Raw genomic sequence first — 16716 nt, 5'->3', positions numbered from 1 at the left:
TGGAGCCCATCTCAAGTACTGATGTAATTCCTTACGTTCCCTCATCTTGAAGAGTTCCCACACTCAACAGCAGATTAGGAAAAGTGAATCTCAAACCACAGAGCAAGGCTCTAGGCGCCAGTTAAGTGCAGAAGGGGTGAGGAGGCAGGGCTCTTGTTAAGCTCTGACATAGAGCTGAGCTCACAGCTGTGAGGAGAAATATTATCTGACAAACAGATTTGATGAATTTATGTTGTTTATATTTAAATCAAGGCAATTTAAATAGTGGATTTTTATTATGGTTTGATTCAGCAAGGGCAAAGTCTTAATTTTGTTTATTGGTTCCATCCTTATTTTGTCATTTCTACATTTTAGATATTTTCCAAAGGAAGGTTCATTTTAAAGTTGGTGGCCATCCAGTTATGATGATTTGCAAAATAAATTTAGCATTTCTCTTCTGTGGTTAGGAAGACATTCTTTTCTGCTGCCCATTCATTGAACTCGTAATGTAGTTAATGTGCATTTACTTGCATCCTTTCTTGAAATTTTTTTGCTACATTATGGATTGATGACTGTCATTTTCTAGGCACTGTAGATGGACATACATTCCTCATAGGCCATTTGCATCAATGTCTATTTGAAAATTGAAATTAAAATTATTTAAAAATGAAAAATCATTATTTATTATCCAGATGTGCTGATTCCATTTAAAAATAAACATGAAGTTACAAAGATTTTAGGAGAGTTGGTTTAGACCAGGTAGGACAGCATGTGAGGTGCCCCTAGGCAGAGCTCTTTCTGCTTCCCAGGACACATCACTGCTCACCTGACAATTTCTGGGCTCTGGAAAACAGACTCTGTTGTGCTGGGATCCTTACCTGAAATGAGAATGAGACTAACCAGACCTTAAAGCCAGGTCTGTGGAGGAGAAAGTCTTAGCTTTGGTTATGTGGATTGTTGCTCTTCTTCCACAGTGGCTCTTCCCTGCTGTGTGGGAAGAATTAGAGAGCAGTTTGTATGGATGGGCTTCTTTAGAGGATATGTAAGCTGAAGGAGCCAGTAGGAAGGTTGGAGTGAGAAGTCTTGTTTCACACATCCAGACAATAAAAGCAAGAATTTACGATGCAATGGCCCATCCACAGCATTGTCTGTAGTCAGAGAAGAAGCATGTGAAGTTGCCCTTCAGTTATAATTTATCCAATGCTTCTAGGACTCCTGAGAATGAACTGTGGTATGGCTGAAGAAAAACAACCAGCTCATTCACATCTTTCCTTAAGTTTTTCTCACTCTCCTTTTGTTGTACAGATTCTGGTTTCGTTTTCTTTGGGTTGTCTTGTACTAACTAGAAAATGTTAGGGGACAGTTTCTCTTTTAGGATAAAACATGCAGAAAACATGAAGAATTACTTGAAGTAATTTAGATAATATTCTTTAAAATTGCTGCAAAGAAGCATTGTTTTTCCATTAAATATTCTTAAAATGCTCTGAAAGTGTTCTTTGCTCACTAATACCCACAGACTCTCAATGGAAGAAAGCCACTCAATGAACCAAATTCAACACACTGTATTTTTGAGACCAAAACCAGTAGGAATGTCTGATAGACCAGGTGGTTGTGCTGCCATCCAGAGGGACTTTAGGCTGGAGAACAGAGCCGGTAGGACTCTCACATGAATGCAGAATGCTGTACTTGGGAAGGAATAACCAAGGGATCAGTACACACAGGGCGCCGGCTGGCTGGAAGGCAGATCTGCACAGAAGGACCACAAGGTCCTGGTGGACAGCAAGCTGACCATGAGCCAGCCAGACACTGGTGTGCCAAGGGTAGGAAACTATCCTGGGCTGCAGGATCAGCTGTATTGAGGGAAATGATCCTTTTTCTCTGCCCAAGCTCACAACTGGAGAACTGGATCCAGTTCTGGGCCTCCACAAGTACAAGGAACATGGACTTACTGAATCCAGGATCAGGCCACAAACATGGAGAAACTGGGGCTTCTTCTGGAAGATTAGAGCTGGATAATTTGGTTTGTTGAAAAAGCATCTCGTCAATGTGTATAAATACTTGTGAGGGAATAAAGAGGGATCTGACTCTTCTCAGCTAGTGGTCACTGATAGAATGAGAGACAATGGGCACAAATTAGAACAGAATTTATCTAAACACAATAAACACTTTATTTACTGTGAGGGTGGTCAAACAATGGAACAGGAATCCATGGAGGTTTGGAGTATCTGTGGAGATGCCCTAAATCCAACTTGGTCTTGGACAACGTGCTCTAGCTGTCCCTGCTTGAAAAGGGGCTTTGACTTGATCATCCCTAGAGATCCCTCACAGCATAATTCTGTGATACTGTAACTAACAGCAAATTCTAGATTTTTTTTTTCCTCGGCAGCAAATTATGGACTGCTGGCACAAATCAGAGCAGCATGCTTAGAGAAGGCCTCATTTGTTTCTCTAACTCTGTTGCTAAATACCTGGACATCTGCTGCCCTGATTTTCTTTATGCTGTTTCCAGTGCACTGCCACCAAGTGCAGTCTGGATGTTCCTGCTCTCGTTTTCCCTCACCTGGCTGCCTCTGTGGTTTCAGAAGGCACCTTCTCTGCCCATTTCAGCATTAGGTACTGTTCACAGCAACACTCACATGCAGCTGAAAAGGAGGATTTTCAGAAGAGTACGCTGCAAAGAGAGACAAAGATTTTTAAAATAACCTTTATTTAGGATTCTTCATGTAGTTATTAGTGGGATTTACAGTTGATGCTCTGGGATGAGGGATTCTCTATTGTATTTAACAACTTGTAATCACACAAAAGCCACAGATTTTCCTTAATTCCCTTTAATGTGACCTGAGGGGGGGCACCTCTGCTCTTTCTCAGAAGGGAAGTTAGCTTCTCTCTCTAAGAAGTAAGCTTTTATTTCTGTGTTTCTCTATCTCCCGGAGCTTGCAGGGGCTTGTATCTTGTGAAATAGAAGGGAAGAGTTGAAGTCTTGTATGTGCAAGTGCAAAATGTGTATGTGCAAAAATGGTCCCTCAGGAAACTCAGGCGAGGTCGTTCTGCAGCCGAAACCTGTGGGGCTGTGTCTGCTGCACCCTCTGCTGTTGGCAGAGCTCACAGTACCCACATGGCCTTCCTGCACTCCTGTTTCTAATGTGTGTAGCCAGTCTGCTTGTGCGGGAAGCCTCACTGACCTGGCTGGAACTCAGGAAGCAGATTCTGTGCATATGGCAGGGCTGTTTCACCATTTTGTGACATTTCACAGGTCACTGCAGCTCACAGTGTTTCCCAAACTGGTTTTGTTTGTCCATCTGACCAAACCAGGCTCACTGGTTTGTGGACTGAGGTACCAGAATGAAGCTGTCCAAGTCTGAAGACTGAGACTTTTCTATATTCAGCCTTTGAAAGTTCTTGATTCTCTTCTAGAAGTCTTTTTCCATTCTGGCTGAGAGAGTTTTTTTAAATTATCAACCCTAGTAAAATTTGGACTGCAACCCGTAACTCTTGGTTTTAAGCATAGAGGGTCACACTCAGTCTTGCTGTGGATACCTATCCTGCCAGGTCTATAAGCTATTTCAGCTGCTGAGTTTTGTGTTCAGGGAGAAGCCCTTCATATCCAACTCTGGGCAGCTTGGCCATGGCCTGAGCGTGCAGGTGGCCTGACCCTGCAGTACAAATAAAGAATGTCATAGCAGTTTCTAGTTGCTTAGGAGCTCATAATAAATACAAAACCAAAGAACTAAAGTGCATGTAATGTTCATGAGGACAAAAGAGTATTTTCTGTGGTCTGTACAGGCAGTATCCCTTAAGGCCAGAGGCTTTTCAGGAAGTGATACATGATTTGTGTAATGCCATTATTGCTGGGCGGGATTGTGTTATTTTAGCACGTTTATCCCCTGTGTATGCTGGGACACTGAACAGGCACAGCACTCTCAATTATTTCTGAGCTGCCTTCTCTTCTGAGCGTGAGTGACTCTGAGTCAACACTGAGCTCCTCTGTGGCCACTGTTTGTAGCCTGTGCTGTGTTGTGTCACCTCCTTGGAGAGGCTGGCAGGGCTGCTGTGCCTGCTCTCTGTCACAGAGAGCTGGGAACAATTCCAAGGAAGCCAATGGGGTCACAGTAACGTACACGGGGGGAAAACTGGGTCCTCACATGGGAGTGTTGTTTTTGAGGGATGGTATTGTAACTTTTGCTCAGGTTTGTAGCCTGTAGGGACAAGCTGCTTATTGGCTGTTTGCTTATTTCTACGTACTTGTCCAGGCTTAAAACTTGTCCTTCTTCTTATGGTGAATCTTCTGATTGAACCTCCTGAAGTCTTCTAATGCTTTGTGATAAATGTGTGGGGCCAAGAAATAAAATCATTGATAGAATAGAAAGCAATCAGAGAAAAATGCACAGGGCGTGAGACTCTAGATTGACTTCCAGAAAGTTCATCTACTCTTTTCTTTATTATGACTCTGGCCTTGAAGTAGTGTTTGTAGGAAGCCTAATTTAAACATTTTATTCTGATACTAAGAAATACCAGTCTGATTAAAAGCAGAACCCTTTCCTGTGTCGGGAGGCGGTGCAGTAAAACATTATGTAGTTTAAATAACTGTGCCTGCAGATTTGTTCTACCTGAGTGATAGTTAACACATACAGGGGGTTGTACAGTTTGGTAATCCTTGAGAACAGCTGGTTCTGGAATAAAGTCTTCTACAGCCAAATCTGTAGCTCTTCAGTGTCGTTGTCTGCCACAACACCTATTAGAATAAGGCAGGTTTTTACAGCTCTAAGCTGCTGCTGAAGAAACTGATCTGCAATTTCCTGAAACAGATGAGCCTTTGCATTGACTTCAGAAGGCTTTAGATCAGACCCATGGAATCATTCCAGAAGAGAAAAATTCACTGTGGGATCTTCCAGAAGCCCAGGCTGGAGTTGTTGCATAGAACTCCTGGAGGAGAAGTATGACACAAAGAGGTGTTTTGACAGCAGAGGTCTCATCCTTTTATAATCACTGGCTCCTGCCTGAGTTTGAAATTGATGTCATATTTCAGGACATACTTAGCCTCAGACCCTGTGGTATGAATTCCATGTGATGAAACTGGGTATCAGAAGGTGGGCTGTAATGTTCCAGTTTATCTAACCACCTTCCTTTTGTGAGGAAATTAAATTAATTTTATTTTCTTTCTTTTCATTGTGGAAGCGCAGCTGACCGTGCTCTGTAGGTATTGCATTGTTTCTCATACCTAAAATTAATGAGGTGCTTGGGCCTTTTTATGTTTTGAATATGATGCCCTGCTTTCCTCTCTTTGTGGGGAACATAGTGAACCAGCTGTAGTGTACTTTGTACTACATGAGCAGACAGCTCCTGTTCTTCTTGGTGTAGGAGTCAATAAATCCTTTCAGCTCCATGCTGTGACCTTAGCCATTATTCTCAAATTAAAGGCAAAACTTTTTAAAGTTTGTTTAGATTGGGCTTTTTAAATATGCCTTTTTGTATTCATTAAAATTATAATAGTCTCATTTTTCTTACATTTTATTCTGTTTCTCTTTTGCTGTGACTTTCCTGTTTGTAAATCAGAATTCAGTTTGCAGATGGTCTTTCTTCCCATTGTCCTAAACCAGAGGCTTGGAGTTTCTCATACTCAGTATAATTAAGAAAATGTGCTGTTTCCTACATTTCTTACAGTGACCATGTGCTCGCAGATCTGGACTGGCCATGGCATCTGTTGTCTTTTACACAGGAGAAAGGAGATAATAAGGCACACAGAAGGAAATTGTGCAGCTGGCAGGTGACCTGCAGGACAAATGGGTAAAACTATGGAGGGCATTACTGCAGGAGGCATAAGGAACTAGATTCAGTGGAGATAGAGGTGTGGGAAGGAATTGCAGGTGTCAGGACACTGGAGGAGAGTGGAAGTGAAGTAAGATGTCCATAGATGTGGTGAGTTGAGACTGGAGGAGGATCCAGAGTTTTGTGGTGGATAATGAAATGAAATTCAGGGTGTGGAACTGCAAGCGGTCAGCCTCTGTTAGTTCCACTGGATACAGAGCAATTTGTCCTTGGAACAATACCAGTCTCTGTAGAACAACATATGCAGTGGATGTCCAATGCATTTCTCCTCTGCCTGTGTATGGGCCATGGCCCACTGCTATCAACGAGCCCCTCTGGAATTCCTGGGAGCTACCTGAGCTTGTGGCTTGCTGTTTGGCCCCTTGTCCAAGGCATGGGTGCAAGTGTGGTTAATCCAATCACTTCTTGAGCCTTTACTGAAGGGCAGCGTATCAGCATTCAGTGAAAATCCCGTTAGGAATCTGTCAGGGAGTGATTAAGAGATGTCAGGGGGCAGAGTAAGCTGTATCAGCACTGAGCTGGGTAGATGAAGTGTTCTGTGGTGAGCCTAATCTTGTGAAGAGCATGACCTCTGTCTGCTCTATAAAGGTTTTCCGTGGTAACCCCCCTTTTTCATTAGGTTTTTAATATACATATAACCTAGCTGAAACAATCTTGGCTGATGGGAGGGTCAAAAGGCTGTGAGGACTTCTTGACGGAGCATGGAAAGGTGTGGTAAAGAAGGGGAGATGCAAGAAATTAGCAAAGAAAATGGGATTAACATCAGCTAAAAGTACGTGTGAAGAGCAGTTTATCTGCTGTTTCCCCTCCTCCTTCCTCACCCTCTCTTTCTCTGCTGCTCACTGTTCCCTCCTTATTAGTGCATCAGTGATTCTCAATAGATCACTGGACCAAGTGGGGATGTTGTGGCTCATTACCCAGATGTTGCCTAATTACAGCGACATGTTTTCCAAAAGATACCATAGGCAGGATAGACAGACTTCTGCTGCCTTCCTGCTATACCTGAAAATGGCTGTCTTTTGCCATCTCCTGACAAAGGATTAATGAAGTCTGAAGGGGAACATGGCTCTCATCATTCCTCAAGAGGAGCTTTACAAGGAGATGTACAGCTCCTGGAAAGAGGAGGAAAAAGTCTTCTGACTAGGGAAGTTGTGAGTGAAAGCAGAGTTTTCCCAATACCCATCCAGAGATGTGAAAAGAGTTGGGCTTTTTTTCCAGGTGCATCAGTGGAAATATCTGTTGTATTTTGTCTTTCAAATTTGAAACCAGTGAAACCACTCTTCTTGTTCCCTGTGTGCAGGGGATGGTGGTACTGCCCTGACACTTTTAGATGGCCACATTGGAGGCTGAAGTCTGCACTTGTAGCAAAGCTTAGTCTCCCAAGTGTTCTTATACAGGAACAAAGACTTCATCTGAAATAGAAACTCAGCCCATAGACATCACAAGCTGCTGATAGATCCCAGAGGACTTCAAGAGTTTGTTGGAGTTTGGCTGATGAAATAGTGGTATTTTGCAAAAGCAGCATCAATGTGCCAATGAAGGTTCGTGTCCTGGTTCCCTGAGGGGACCTCTTTAGATATGTGGGTGTGTCTGGTGAGAAGGGAAAGAGAGCACATCAAAGGGCTCAACACTCACATTCTTTGCTATATTCAGGGGACATAAAGGTTTTCTGAGAAGTATTGGCTTATGAAATATTGCAAGAAAGAGACCAAGATAGAAATCAACAGAGGTGATGTTGGTTCTGTGTGTTTTGATCCTGCTGAGCTTGGAGGATGATCCTACCATAATCTCTGAGGCCTCCAGCGTAAAAACTGCTCCTGCTGAGTTGCTGTGTCTGTGTGTTTATATATCTCTACATGTTTGTTCCTCTTGTTCCCTAATATCAGGCATGTGGATCCAGTCACATCTGAGCTGATGCGTTGTTCTCACCAATCTCTGAGTTTAGGAGTGTGTCCCTCTGACTGGCCAAGCCAGCGGACGTTTGACAGTGCTCATAGCTCAGGACACTAAATCTGGGCTGTGGCAATTTAGTGTGCAGCTGTCCTGTGCTCTGAGCTGAGGCATGCGCATCTCAGCGCTGATGAACCTCCTTCCATGCTCCTGCTGAGCATTTGAACTCTGGCTTTAGTCCTACCATAATTACAGTTTGTGCAGTTTAAAAACAATTAATGCATGAACTCTCAGAACAGCCTTTTAGCACTTGACTATCTCTGGATAAGAGTCCACAGTCAAAATATTTCATTAACAACCTGGGTAGCTTCGTCCTTTTAGATTTCTAGATTTCTCCTATACCTCCTTTTCCCATTATGCAATTATAAATTGATACCATGTAATTTGCATGTCACTTGATATAAGTCCCTGTTTATTTTAAATGCAATAATTAGAGATAACCATTGCTATAGAAAAATAAACATCTCTTCAATGAGAAGACTGAGTAATTAAGGGCAATTATTGGTTCCTGTAAGTAGGATGCTCAGTAACAAAGTTCTTTCCAGTGCAACTAAGAGTAGTATAAGATGTACATCATTTGAGACCAGAAATCTGTGCTCTAAAAGAATTGAGATGTAAAATGGAATCTAATAATAAGAAATTATCTAGAGGTTTCTTTCCAGATTGTATTTAGAATGCAGTTTTCCTGGTTGTAATATGTAAAACTTGGATAGGATTTATATCCCTTTCCCACATTCTTTGTAAGGATTAATCAGTTAATCCTTCTACAGCCCTTGCAAGGTAAGTGAGTGAGTGTTATTATCCTTATTTTACGGCTATGGAAATCATGTTGCTGTGGGCCAAATTTTAATCCATTTTCCACTGTTGCAGATCTAAAGCAACTTCACTGCAGTCAGCAGAGTTAGACGCTGTAACTGAACTGATTTAACCCTAATTGAAACTGCAGTGTTTGTGAAGATAACTGTGGAGAATAAAGAGGAGGAATATTACATTGTAGGATTGTCCTCTACCCCGCATGTATTAATGCTTTTGTTTGCTCTAAGGGTTGATTTTCTGGACTGGCATCCTTGAGGTTTTGCAGGTCTTGCAAACATTAGTGCATGTAGTTTTCAGGAATGAACAGCCATAAATTCTTTTAAGATTTACAACAGCAACCTCCAATTTTTGGGGATAAACTAAATTATTTATATATAAAGAGCATATGTACAAAGTTCATGTGCAACAATACTATATACACATCAAGCTTTTTGAAAAACAATGTGCTGGAGTTTGTCAGCCTAGAACTTTTGTTCCTTTTCTAATCCAGATAGTTTGTTGCCAGTACTTGAGCCCTGAAGTAAACCACAAATGTTTGTGTTTTGCAGTGCCTAGATTAACATTTGCAGAGTGTTCATTGACTTGAATTAATTGGCAATTAGCTAACTCAAGTTAAAAGAGGAGTGATATTTCTCTCTAGACATTCCTTTAATTGCTCATCCAGCCAAAATAGACACTTCTGTCCAGACCAGGGCTTTCTGCTCAGATTTTTTAAGGTTTTTGACAATGTGCTCTGAAGTGAAGAACAAGCAACATGTGTGTGCAGGTGATCTTCTGAAATCAGTGTCTAGTTTTCCTACTACAGCAATTTAGGTTGGTTTTATTGTAAAAGAAAGCAACAGACTTCCAGTTACCAATGGGAAAAATCATATGTGTTAAATATAGCAAATGTACCATTATTTCTTTGAGTAGTTGTTCACCTCATGGTTAAAAATCAGGATAACAAGTTACTTGTGTTTAGCATTTCTGAAAGACTGGGAACATCACTGACAACGAACATACCATAAGTGCTCTATTTAAACAACAGCGGTGTTTCATTATTTATTACTCTCTCTTTCTGGCTCAGAATGATAATTTGTTTCAGATTGGTCTCTTTGGCAGACTTCAGGTTTGGATAGTACTGAAAACATTCTTTCTTGTTCCTAGAATGTTTTTCTCTAACGAAGAGTTGTAAAAACAGGATCATTAGAAAGATGCTACTATTTACACAACTGTAAAGTGCATATCAAATAGCAGTAGCTCCAAGCTCTTAATGTTTTATTCAGTTTCTGTTAGAGAAAATTGCTACACAAAATGCAAGGCAAAAGTAAATTAGTCTCTTCTGAAATCCTGTACTTGGCTGAAAAGTCCTGAAGGTGATTGCCAGTTACAATATTGGCCACTTGCTGTGGTCATGGTTTCACAGTGAATATATTGTCTCATCTGGAGGGAAGCTTTTGTTTCTCCATCCCCACAAAACATTCTTCTTGGGTAAAAGAAGAATCTCCTCTTTGTACTGCTTCAGGATGGGCTGTCCACCTTCCCAGCTGATCTAAATCTGTCCTTTGCTCATCACATAAGCTCCTGTCCTTTTCAAAAACTATCTGTGTATCTGTAAGCATCCACAGAGTGGGAGCTTGCCAGCAAAAAAATGCTCAGGCATGATTATTAGCAGGTCACTGCTGCATTGGGCTGTGTCAGACCTGCACACTTCCCTTTGCTCTTCTTCCTTTAGTGGCATCTTTGTGTCATCTGGGGTTTCTCATGCTTGTTGGTTTCCAAATTGTGGCTTTTAGTTATGATGAAAAGACAGTGTTAACTTACACATCCCCTTGCTTTCCAGTGTGTTCATGTTTTCACCTTTACTCCCCAACCTGCAATTATAGGGCTGGTTCTGATGCAGTTCAGTGGCTAAGATCAAAAGCAGCCCAATGTTTGCAGTTTGTTGGATGCATCAACTGATTTTAAAGCCCCAGATGGGATGTCAGTGTCCAGAGTCCTCAGGAATGACCCACAGATGGAGATCTGAGGTGTGCCTGAAGCAGTGAGTGTGTGACAGCTGTGTAGGTGGTGAGGGAAACTTCAAGCAGTTGATTCCCACAGCATCTTAGATTTTCTGTCAGGACAGACCAGAGTTAACTTTAGCAGTCAGAAAGGTTACTTGCCTGCATTTAAGGGGTTAATTACTCATGAAGCAGACAAGTTCAAGATCTATTTGTTGCTTGGCAGACTTGCTGTAAGCCAAGCCAGTGCAAAATATCCTCACAGCAGCAGCAGCCGCCGTATTTCTTGTCCTTTGCAGAAGACACACGTGTACCTGTGCTGGCCTGACTGTGTAGATAACTTTATAAAGAAGTACCTAACTTATTGACACATCTGTATTGGAGGAGGATTTATATAGTTTTGAAGTGCTCATTAACAGCTGCATACACAGAAGAGGAAAAAATGGAAGATGCACCACCTCTTCCCCACCTCTGTAAACACACCTTGGGCACTTGTTTCCAAGCAGGATTTCTGCCACTTCCATTATTTCAGTTACAGCCTAGCAATTTATTCACATAGTTGCTTTTCTCTAAGGTCTGTTATTATGTAGATAAATAATACATCTTGAATGGTTTGTGTTCTCTGCGTCAGTGAAAGAGCTCCTTAAGAATCAGAAGCCCACAGGTTCTCAATTCCACATTTGGAGACATTTCATCTCAATTGTGTAGTTCCACAATTGAGTGAAATTACAGGACAGAAACAGAAGTCCTGAGGACAGACCCTTCCTGCCTCAGCTCAATGAGGCTTTCTTCGTAGTAGCAGGAGAGGAGAGTATTATCCTATAGATGGGCTTACCAAGAGGGATTTTTTTTCCTTTTTTCTGCTTAGGCTGACATGCAAATGTCAAAAGGAGATGGCCAGGAGAGAAGGGAGAAAGCAAGGCATAGTGACATGTTTTATTTTTTATCCTAAAATTACATTCAGTGAATTTAGTACAGTGACAAGTGCTGTCTTGGGCTGTTCAGAGGGTTGTCTAAAATTTCTGTCTCCGCAAAACAGACAGCAATGACAGTGCATTTCTTTTTTTTAATTTTTTAAATGCAAATCAGGAGAAGAGGAAAGATGCATTAAATCTCACATGTTTTCTCATTCTATCCTTTGATACCATAGCATAAATCAAGAATGACTTCTTGAGGTCAATGAAATTAATTCAATATAAAATCAGTGTAATTCAGTACCAGTTTTATTTTTGCAAAGTCTTTGGTGTCTTCTCACAGTTGGTTAACTTTTTACTGGAGTTAACAGAATAGTTTAATCTTAATTTTTGAGTTTCTGTGGTAGGTTAATAGCTACATGGACAGAGGACACTGTGAAGATATCCTGTGCAGCATGACTGTGTCCCAGAAGTTCATGGTTAAACCCTTCTAGGGCTCAATGACAGGGTGCTTCAGGGAGGACAAAAGAAAAATAGTTTAGGAATCGGCCACATTCAGTGGGACATATGTCTTGATTTGGGAGCAACAAGATTTGAGATCAAACCCAGAAGTGTGAGATATCAGAAGTGTGGTGTATTATTAGTGAAGAACCAGGTAGAGAGCAGTTGTTTCACACCCTTATTGACCTCTGAAAATAATTGGTCCATGCCATGGTACAGTACAACACAGTGCCACAGATCTTGGGAGTCTAGATATAAAAGACTGATTTAGAAGTTCTTCTGAGGTTTGAAAGTGTAACTAAGAGCAATGTAAAAAGTGCTGTCATTGTGCTGCAAGAGTGATGTAAGATTGTGGTTTGTCCTAGATGCAGGAAGGAAGCAATCAGCACAGATTGAAACAGTGCACACTTTCAACAGGGTGGTGCTAAGTAGCCTCTCCCCAAACACACAACAAAGCCAAAGGGAAAAAGCATAAGTAAGGCTGCAGGTGCTCTGAACAGTGAACATAGATCCAGAAGTGCTTTGGTTAATATTACAACTTGAATAGAAAAAATTGAGATAGAAGAGTGTGTGTGGTTGGACATCACAGCATCTTGCCCCAGCTCTGGTTCTCGGTTGCTTCAGGCAGAGGACACACTATTGCTGTACACAGCTTCAAATGGATTTGTCAGTGCACTGCATTCTTAATTTTTGTGACTTGTTTATGTCGTGGCTGAAAGTGAGGATGTCAGCATTTAACCAGATGAGACTGAGAAATTATGTGACTAGAAATATCCAGAGCACTTGAGCATGCCATAAAAGAGATGTGACTGGAAGCAAGTTGGGAGTTTATTTCTCCACATAATAACCAGTGATAAATAATTCCAAATTTACGATTAACTGCTTAGAGAAAGGATGGACAGGTATCTGCAGACAATTGCTGAAGTCCCTGATGAAACTCTAGCTCACTTAATTGGGCCCAGTTTGTTGTAAGGCAAGAATCTATTTGTCCCTCAGTAAGGCATGTGAAGTCCTGTGTTCAGTGTTTCATTGCTTTATCTGGAATTTATTGTGTTCAAATTCCAGATAAAACAATGTGTTTGGCTTCATGCTTTGCAGTAGGGGATGGGGTTGGCTTCTTAACTGCAACCTAGCCTAGGAAATGGGAACTAAGTTAGTCTTTTTTCTGCTGTTTTATGTCATTATTCATAAATGCCCTGCAAAACACAGCAGGTCTTAGTGACACCAGGGAGGTGCTATTTCTTTTTTAGTTCAGTTATAACTGAATTAACCTAAATGGCAATTTGGCATGTAGTGTGTGGAGTGGGATCGTATCCAGCCCATCAGGTGGTGTGCTGTATGTGCATGTTAGACAAGAGTAAAACTTGAAGCAAACAAGATCTCACTTGAATAACCTATGAAGTACAACTTCTCCAGCTACAAATTTTTTTTAATGGCAGTAGAATTGAGAGCTCAAGGGACCATCTTAAACTCACTTGTGGGAGGTATCTTAATGTACCTTCATGTAAGTCACCAGACTTAGATGAAAATTTTGCAGAAGAAAATGGCTCATGTATATTACTTACCTCTTCCTTTTAAGTCTTGGTGTTCCACATTTTGATGATAGTTCAGATATCCTAATCCTGTCAGGGATATCAACATCCTTTTGCCAATATAACCAGTTAACATTACTCTATCTTTTTTGAGGACAAGAATATAGTAAGTAATAACAAACAAGAACTTAGAATTGTAGCAGCCTATGCTGATGTTCCTCCACACCGCAATGACATTCATCAGAGTATTAACTTTATCCAGCAGGGTAAATTAAAACAGTAAGGGAAGCCATAATTAAGTGTCTTTTTATTGTGATCATGGAAACTTTGGAAGGAGCTAGAGAAATGTAGAAGCAAACACTTGACCTTCTAGTTTTTCTGATTTCCAAGCTTTTATTGATGTCAGGTGTCAGGAAAAGCCCTGACACCTGACATCAGCATTAGTCAAGTGCGGTTCAATTGCCAGAACTTCTTACTGGTAGAACACACTTTGAGTGGTGAGAGCTGGGCTACAGTGCTTCAACAAAACCACAGTTTTAGTGGCAGAAACTGCAGGAGCACCAGTGATGTTGGTGACTTCACTGGCAAATGGTCACAATGTTGACTGAAGGGTTTCCTTTACTCACAAGACCTTTTCTGGCTTGTGGAGGTACTAATGGGAATTTGTTTGCATATAAGCTGCCAATATCTGGATGGTGTTGTGAAAGGAAAACCCTTGACAACTAACCTCAACCTCTAACCAATTCTTCCTTTCTATTTTGCTTTGTTTCTCCTGCAGGGCTTGTGAAGTTGGGGGTTCACTGTGTCACGTGTCAGAAGGTCGCGATAAAAATTGTCAACAGAGAGAAGCTCAGTGAGTCGGTGCTAATGAAGGTAATTTTCTAATGGAAGATTTAAAAAAAAGATTAAGTTCCTGGCTCTGTGTCTCCTGTTCCATGCAAAATTAATATCTTTAATTATGTATAACAAACATCCCTGTCAGTACTAGGATTATGTGGAGCATAATAACAATAATTTAGTTATGGGGGAGGTGAGGGCAGCTGAAATGAAATGGGAGAATGCCTGTGCTTTGTGCACAAAATAAACAGTCAGCTGCAGAGATGATGCTTCTCTGCTGAGGCCAGTGTATGTGGGCACCTGACTTTCAGCACTACCACAGTGTCATTGTGGTACAGTGCAGGCTGAGGAGTACAAATGTCAGTACGAAGAGGTTTGGTGGATCTGTTACTTGAGCAGTCCTACTGCTTGCTCTGCTGCATAAGTTCTCTATGATGACTGATGTGCCAAAGTCCACAGCTGCTTAAAGCTGTTGTAATTCAGTTTACAATCCACAGAGCTGTGCCATTGGAAACCCTCAGAGTGTTTGTCCTGATGGTCCCAATCACTGTTAGTGTTCAGAAGAGCTTCATTTGTTTTTTACCTAGCCTTGTGATTCTCCTCACATGAATGTCATTGATTGCTCTTGGAAACCTAAAAATAAAATAAATGTATGCATAGCAGTTTATTCATGTGATTTGGTGACTAGAGAGGCTAAATTCAGCTTGATGGGAAGGAACACAACTGCACTGCAATCAACAGAATTCCGTCACGCTGTCACCTGCAAAGTACGCTAACATGTTTGCATGCAGTGTTGAGCACTTTATTGAGGTGACTTCCCTATATAAGCACACAGAGCTTCTCTATATAGGCTCATCTTTACACACCTGTTTCCCATATGGACTTCTGTGTCAGCTGTTTCCCAGCACAAGTAAGTATAGCAGCATTACTCAGAGGAGAGAGAAAATGGAGTGTAAGCTAATTTGCAGTCAGTGAATGTTACACAAAAAAATGTAAGTTTATATTTTTTTCACACAAGAATTCTGAAAGTTTGTACTCAATTGTAACATGTTCAGACTTTACCTTTTTGGAATTTCATTGATGCATTCCCTCTCCTGCAGTACTGTGGATTCAAGCAGACTTCTAATGTAGACCAAAAGTTAGAATGTGAAATAGGCAAGAGAGCTGTCTATAAATGGTAAAATCTAAATGGGATGCTAAGCACTGACTCTATTCCAGAGCAAAATAATAGGAATATTTTTTAAAAACTTGAGCATTTTATTTGGTGAGAGAAACTGTCTGGTATTTATATAAAACACTTTATTTACCTCGCTGATTTTCAGAGTAGGAGGCAAATCACTCAGCATAGCAAAGCGATCTCTCTGCTTTAGCTGTGTTACATTACCTCGCTTGTAGTATGAAATCTGAGTAGTGAAACGGTGTGTTAGGCCCTTGTTTACACAGCCACATGGTGGAGCGTGCCATGTTTTCTGTAAGATTGTACAGCATCTTTCTCAGGAGGAAATTACACATTGCATTGTGGTTCTCATTTTCAGACCCTTTGTGAGATTTTCTCTTTCAAGGATTCTGTTCTCTGTGCTCAGGAGGTTGGAATAACAGATGGGATTGAAGTGCTTTGCCCAGATCTTACATAAATTCAGTAACCAGATGTCTTTTCAGGAATGCCCTGTGCCTGGTGGTCACAGACAGGCCCTAAGACTTCTGTGGGAATTTAGAACACTGATAGCCGGTTTAATCCAGTCTGGCTGGAGGGGAAAGTGCTGCAGCTTTTGGCAATCCCATGTGACCATTGCAAAGCATCCAGCTTGCTGTGTGGAGCTAGCAGCCACAGGGAGATAGCCAAAAGTGTGGCCAAGTCATCGTGGTGTGGTGGCATTCCTACTTTGCAAGGCTTCCCACGAGCTTATCAGTTCCAGTGACTTTCTTTGCCAGTGGGCTGTGCAGAGCAGCCCCTGGAGCCAAATGATTCAGGACCACAGCTACACTTCCCAGCCAGGCCCAGATTGATGGATTTTGCTTTAATGTCTCCTTGGACAGAAAAGCTGGATCTGACAAACATGCACACCTGCCACATGAAGCTGTAACAGTGCAGTGCTATGGCCATTTATCCTAGAGCATAAGGAGAAAGTCTGCTCACGGTGCTTTCAACATCTAAAGTGACAGGCAGAAGCATATACAGCAGGCTGCTTTCTTTGTCATCATTATTCTGTTTTGACTTGCTTCTTGTAGCCTTCATTTCTCCAGTGTTTTTGCAGTCTTTTATTCTGTATATTCAGGGAACTGTCCCTTCTCTCTGCAGCTGCTCTTCATCTGAGCTGTGCAGAATTGAGAGGCATTTGGTAAAGTGCTTTCTAATCATAACGTTGTAGTATCGATATT

General features: G+C 41.3%; 1 protein-coding gene across 10 annotated transcripts in view; it reads left to right on the top strand.

The window, feature by feature from the left end:
- Positions 1-16716, top strand: part of BRSK2 (BR serine/threonine kinase 2) — a 304432-nt gene that overhangs the window by 137018 nt on the left and 150698 nt on the right. For all 10 annotated transcript variants that reach the window (XM_030948597.1, XM_030948596.1, XM_030948605.1 and 7 more), the window contains one exon: positions 14279-14373. In XM_030948597.1, coding sequence (XP_030804457.1) covers positions 14279-14373 — 95 coding nt within the window. Of the gene's footprint in view, positions 1-14278; positions 14374-16716 lie in introns of those variants that run through there.

This window comes from Camarhynchus parvulus, chromosome 5 (genome assembly GCF_901933205.1).
Source record: "Camarhynchus parvulus chromosome 5, STF_HiC, whole genome shotgun sequence".
In the NCBI taxonomy this organism is placed as follows: domain Eukaryota; kingdom Metazoa; phylum Chordata; class Aves; order Passeriformes; family Thraupidae; genus Camarhynchus; species Camarhynchus parvulus.
This window is presented reverse-complemented; position numbering and strand designations above follow the sequence as displayed.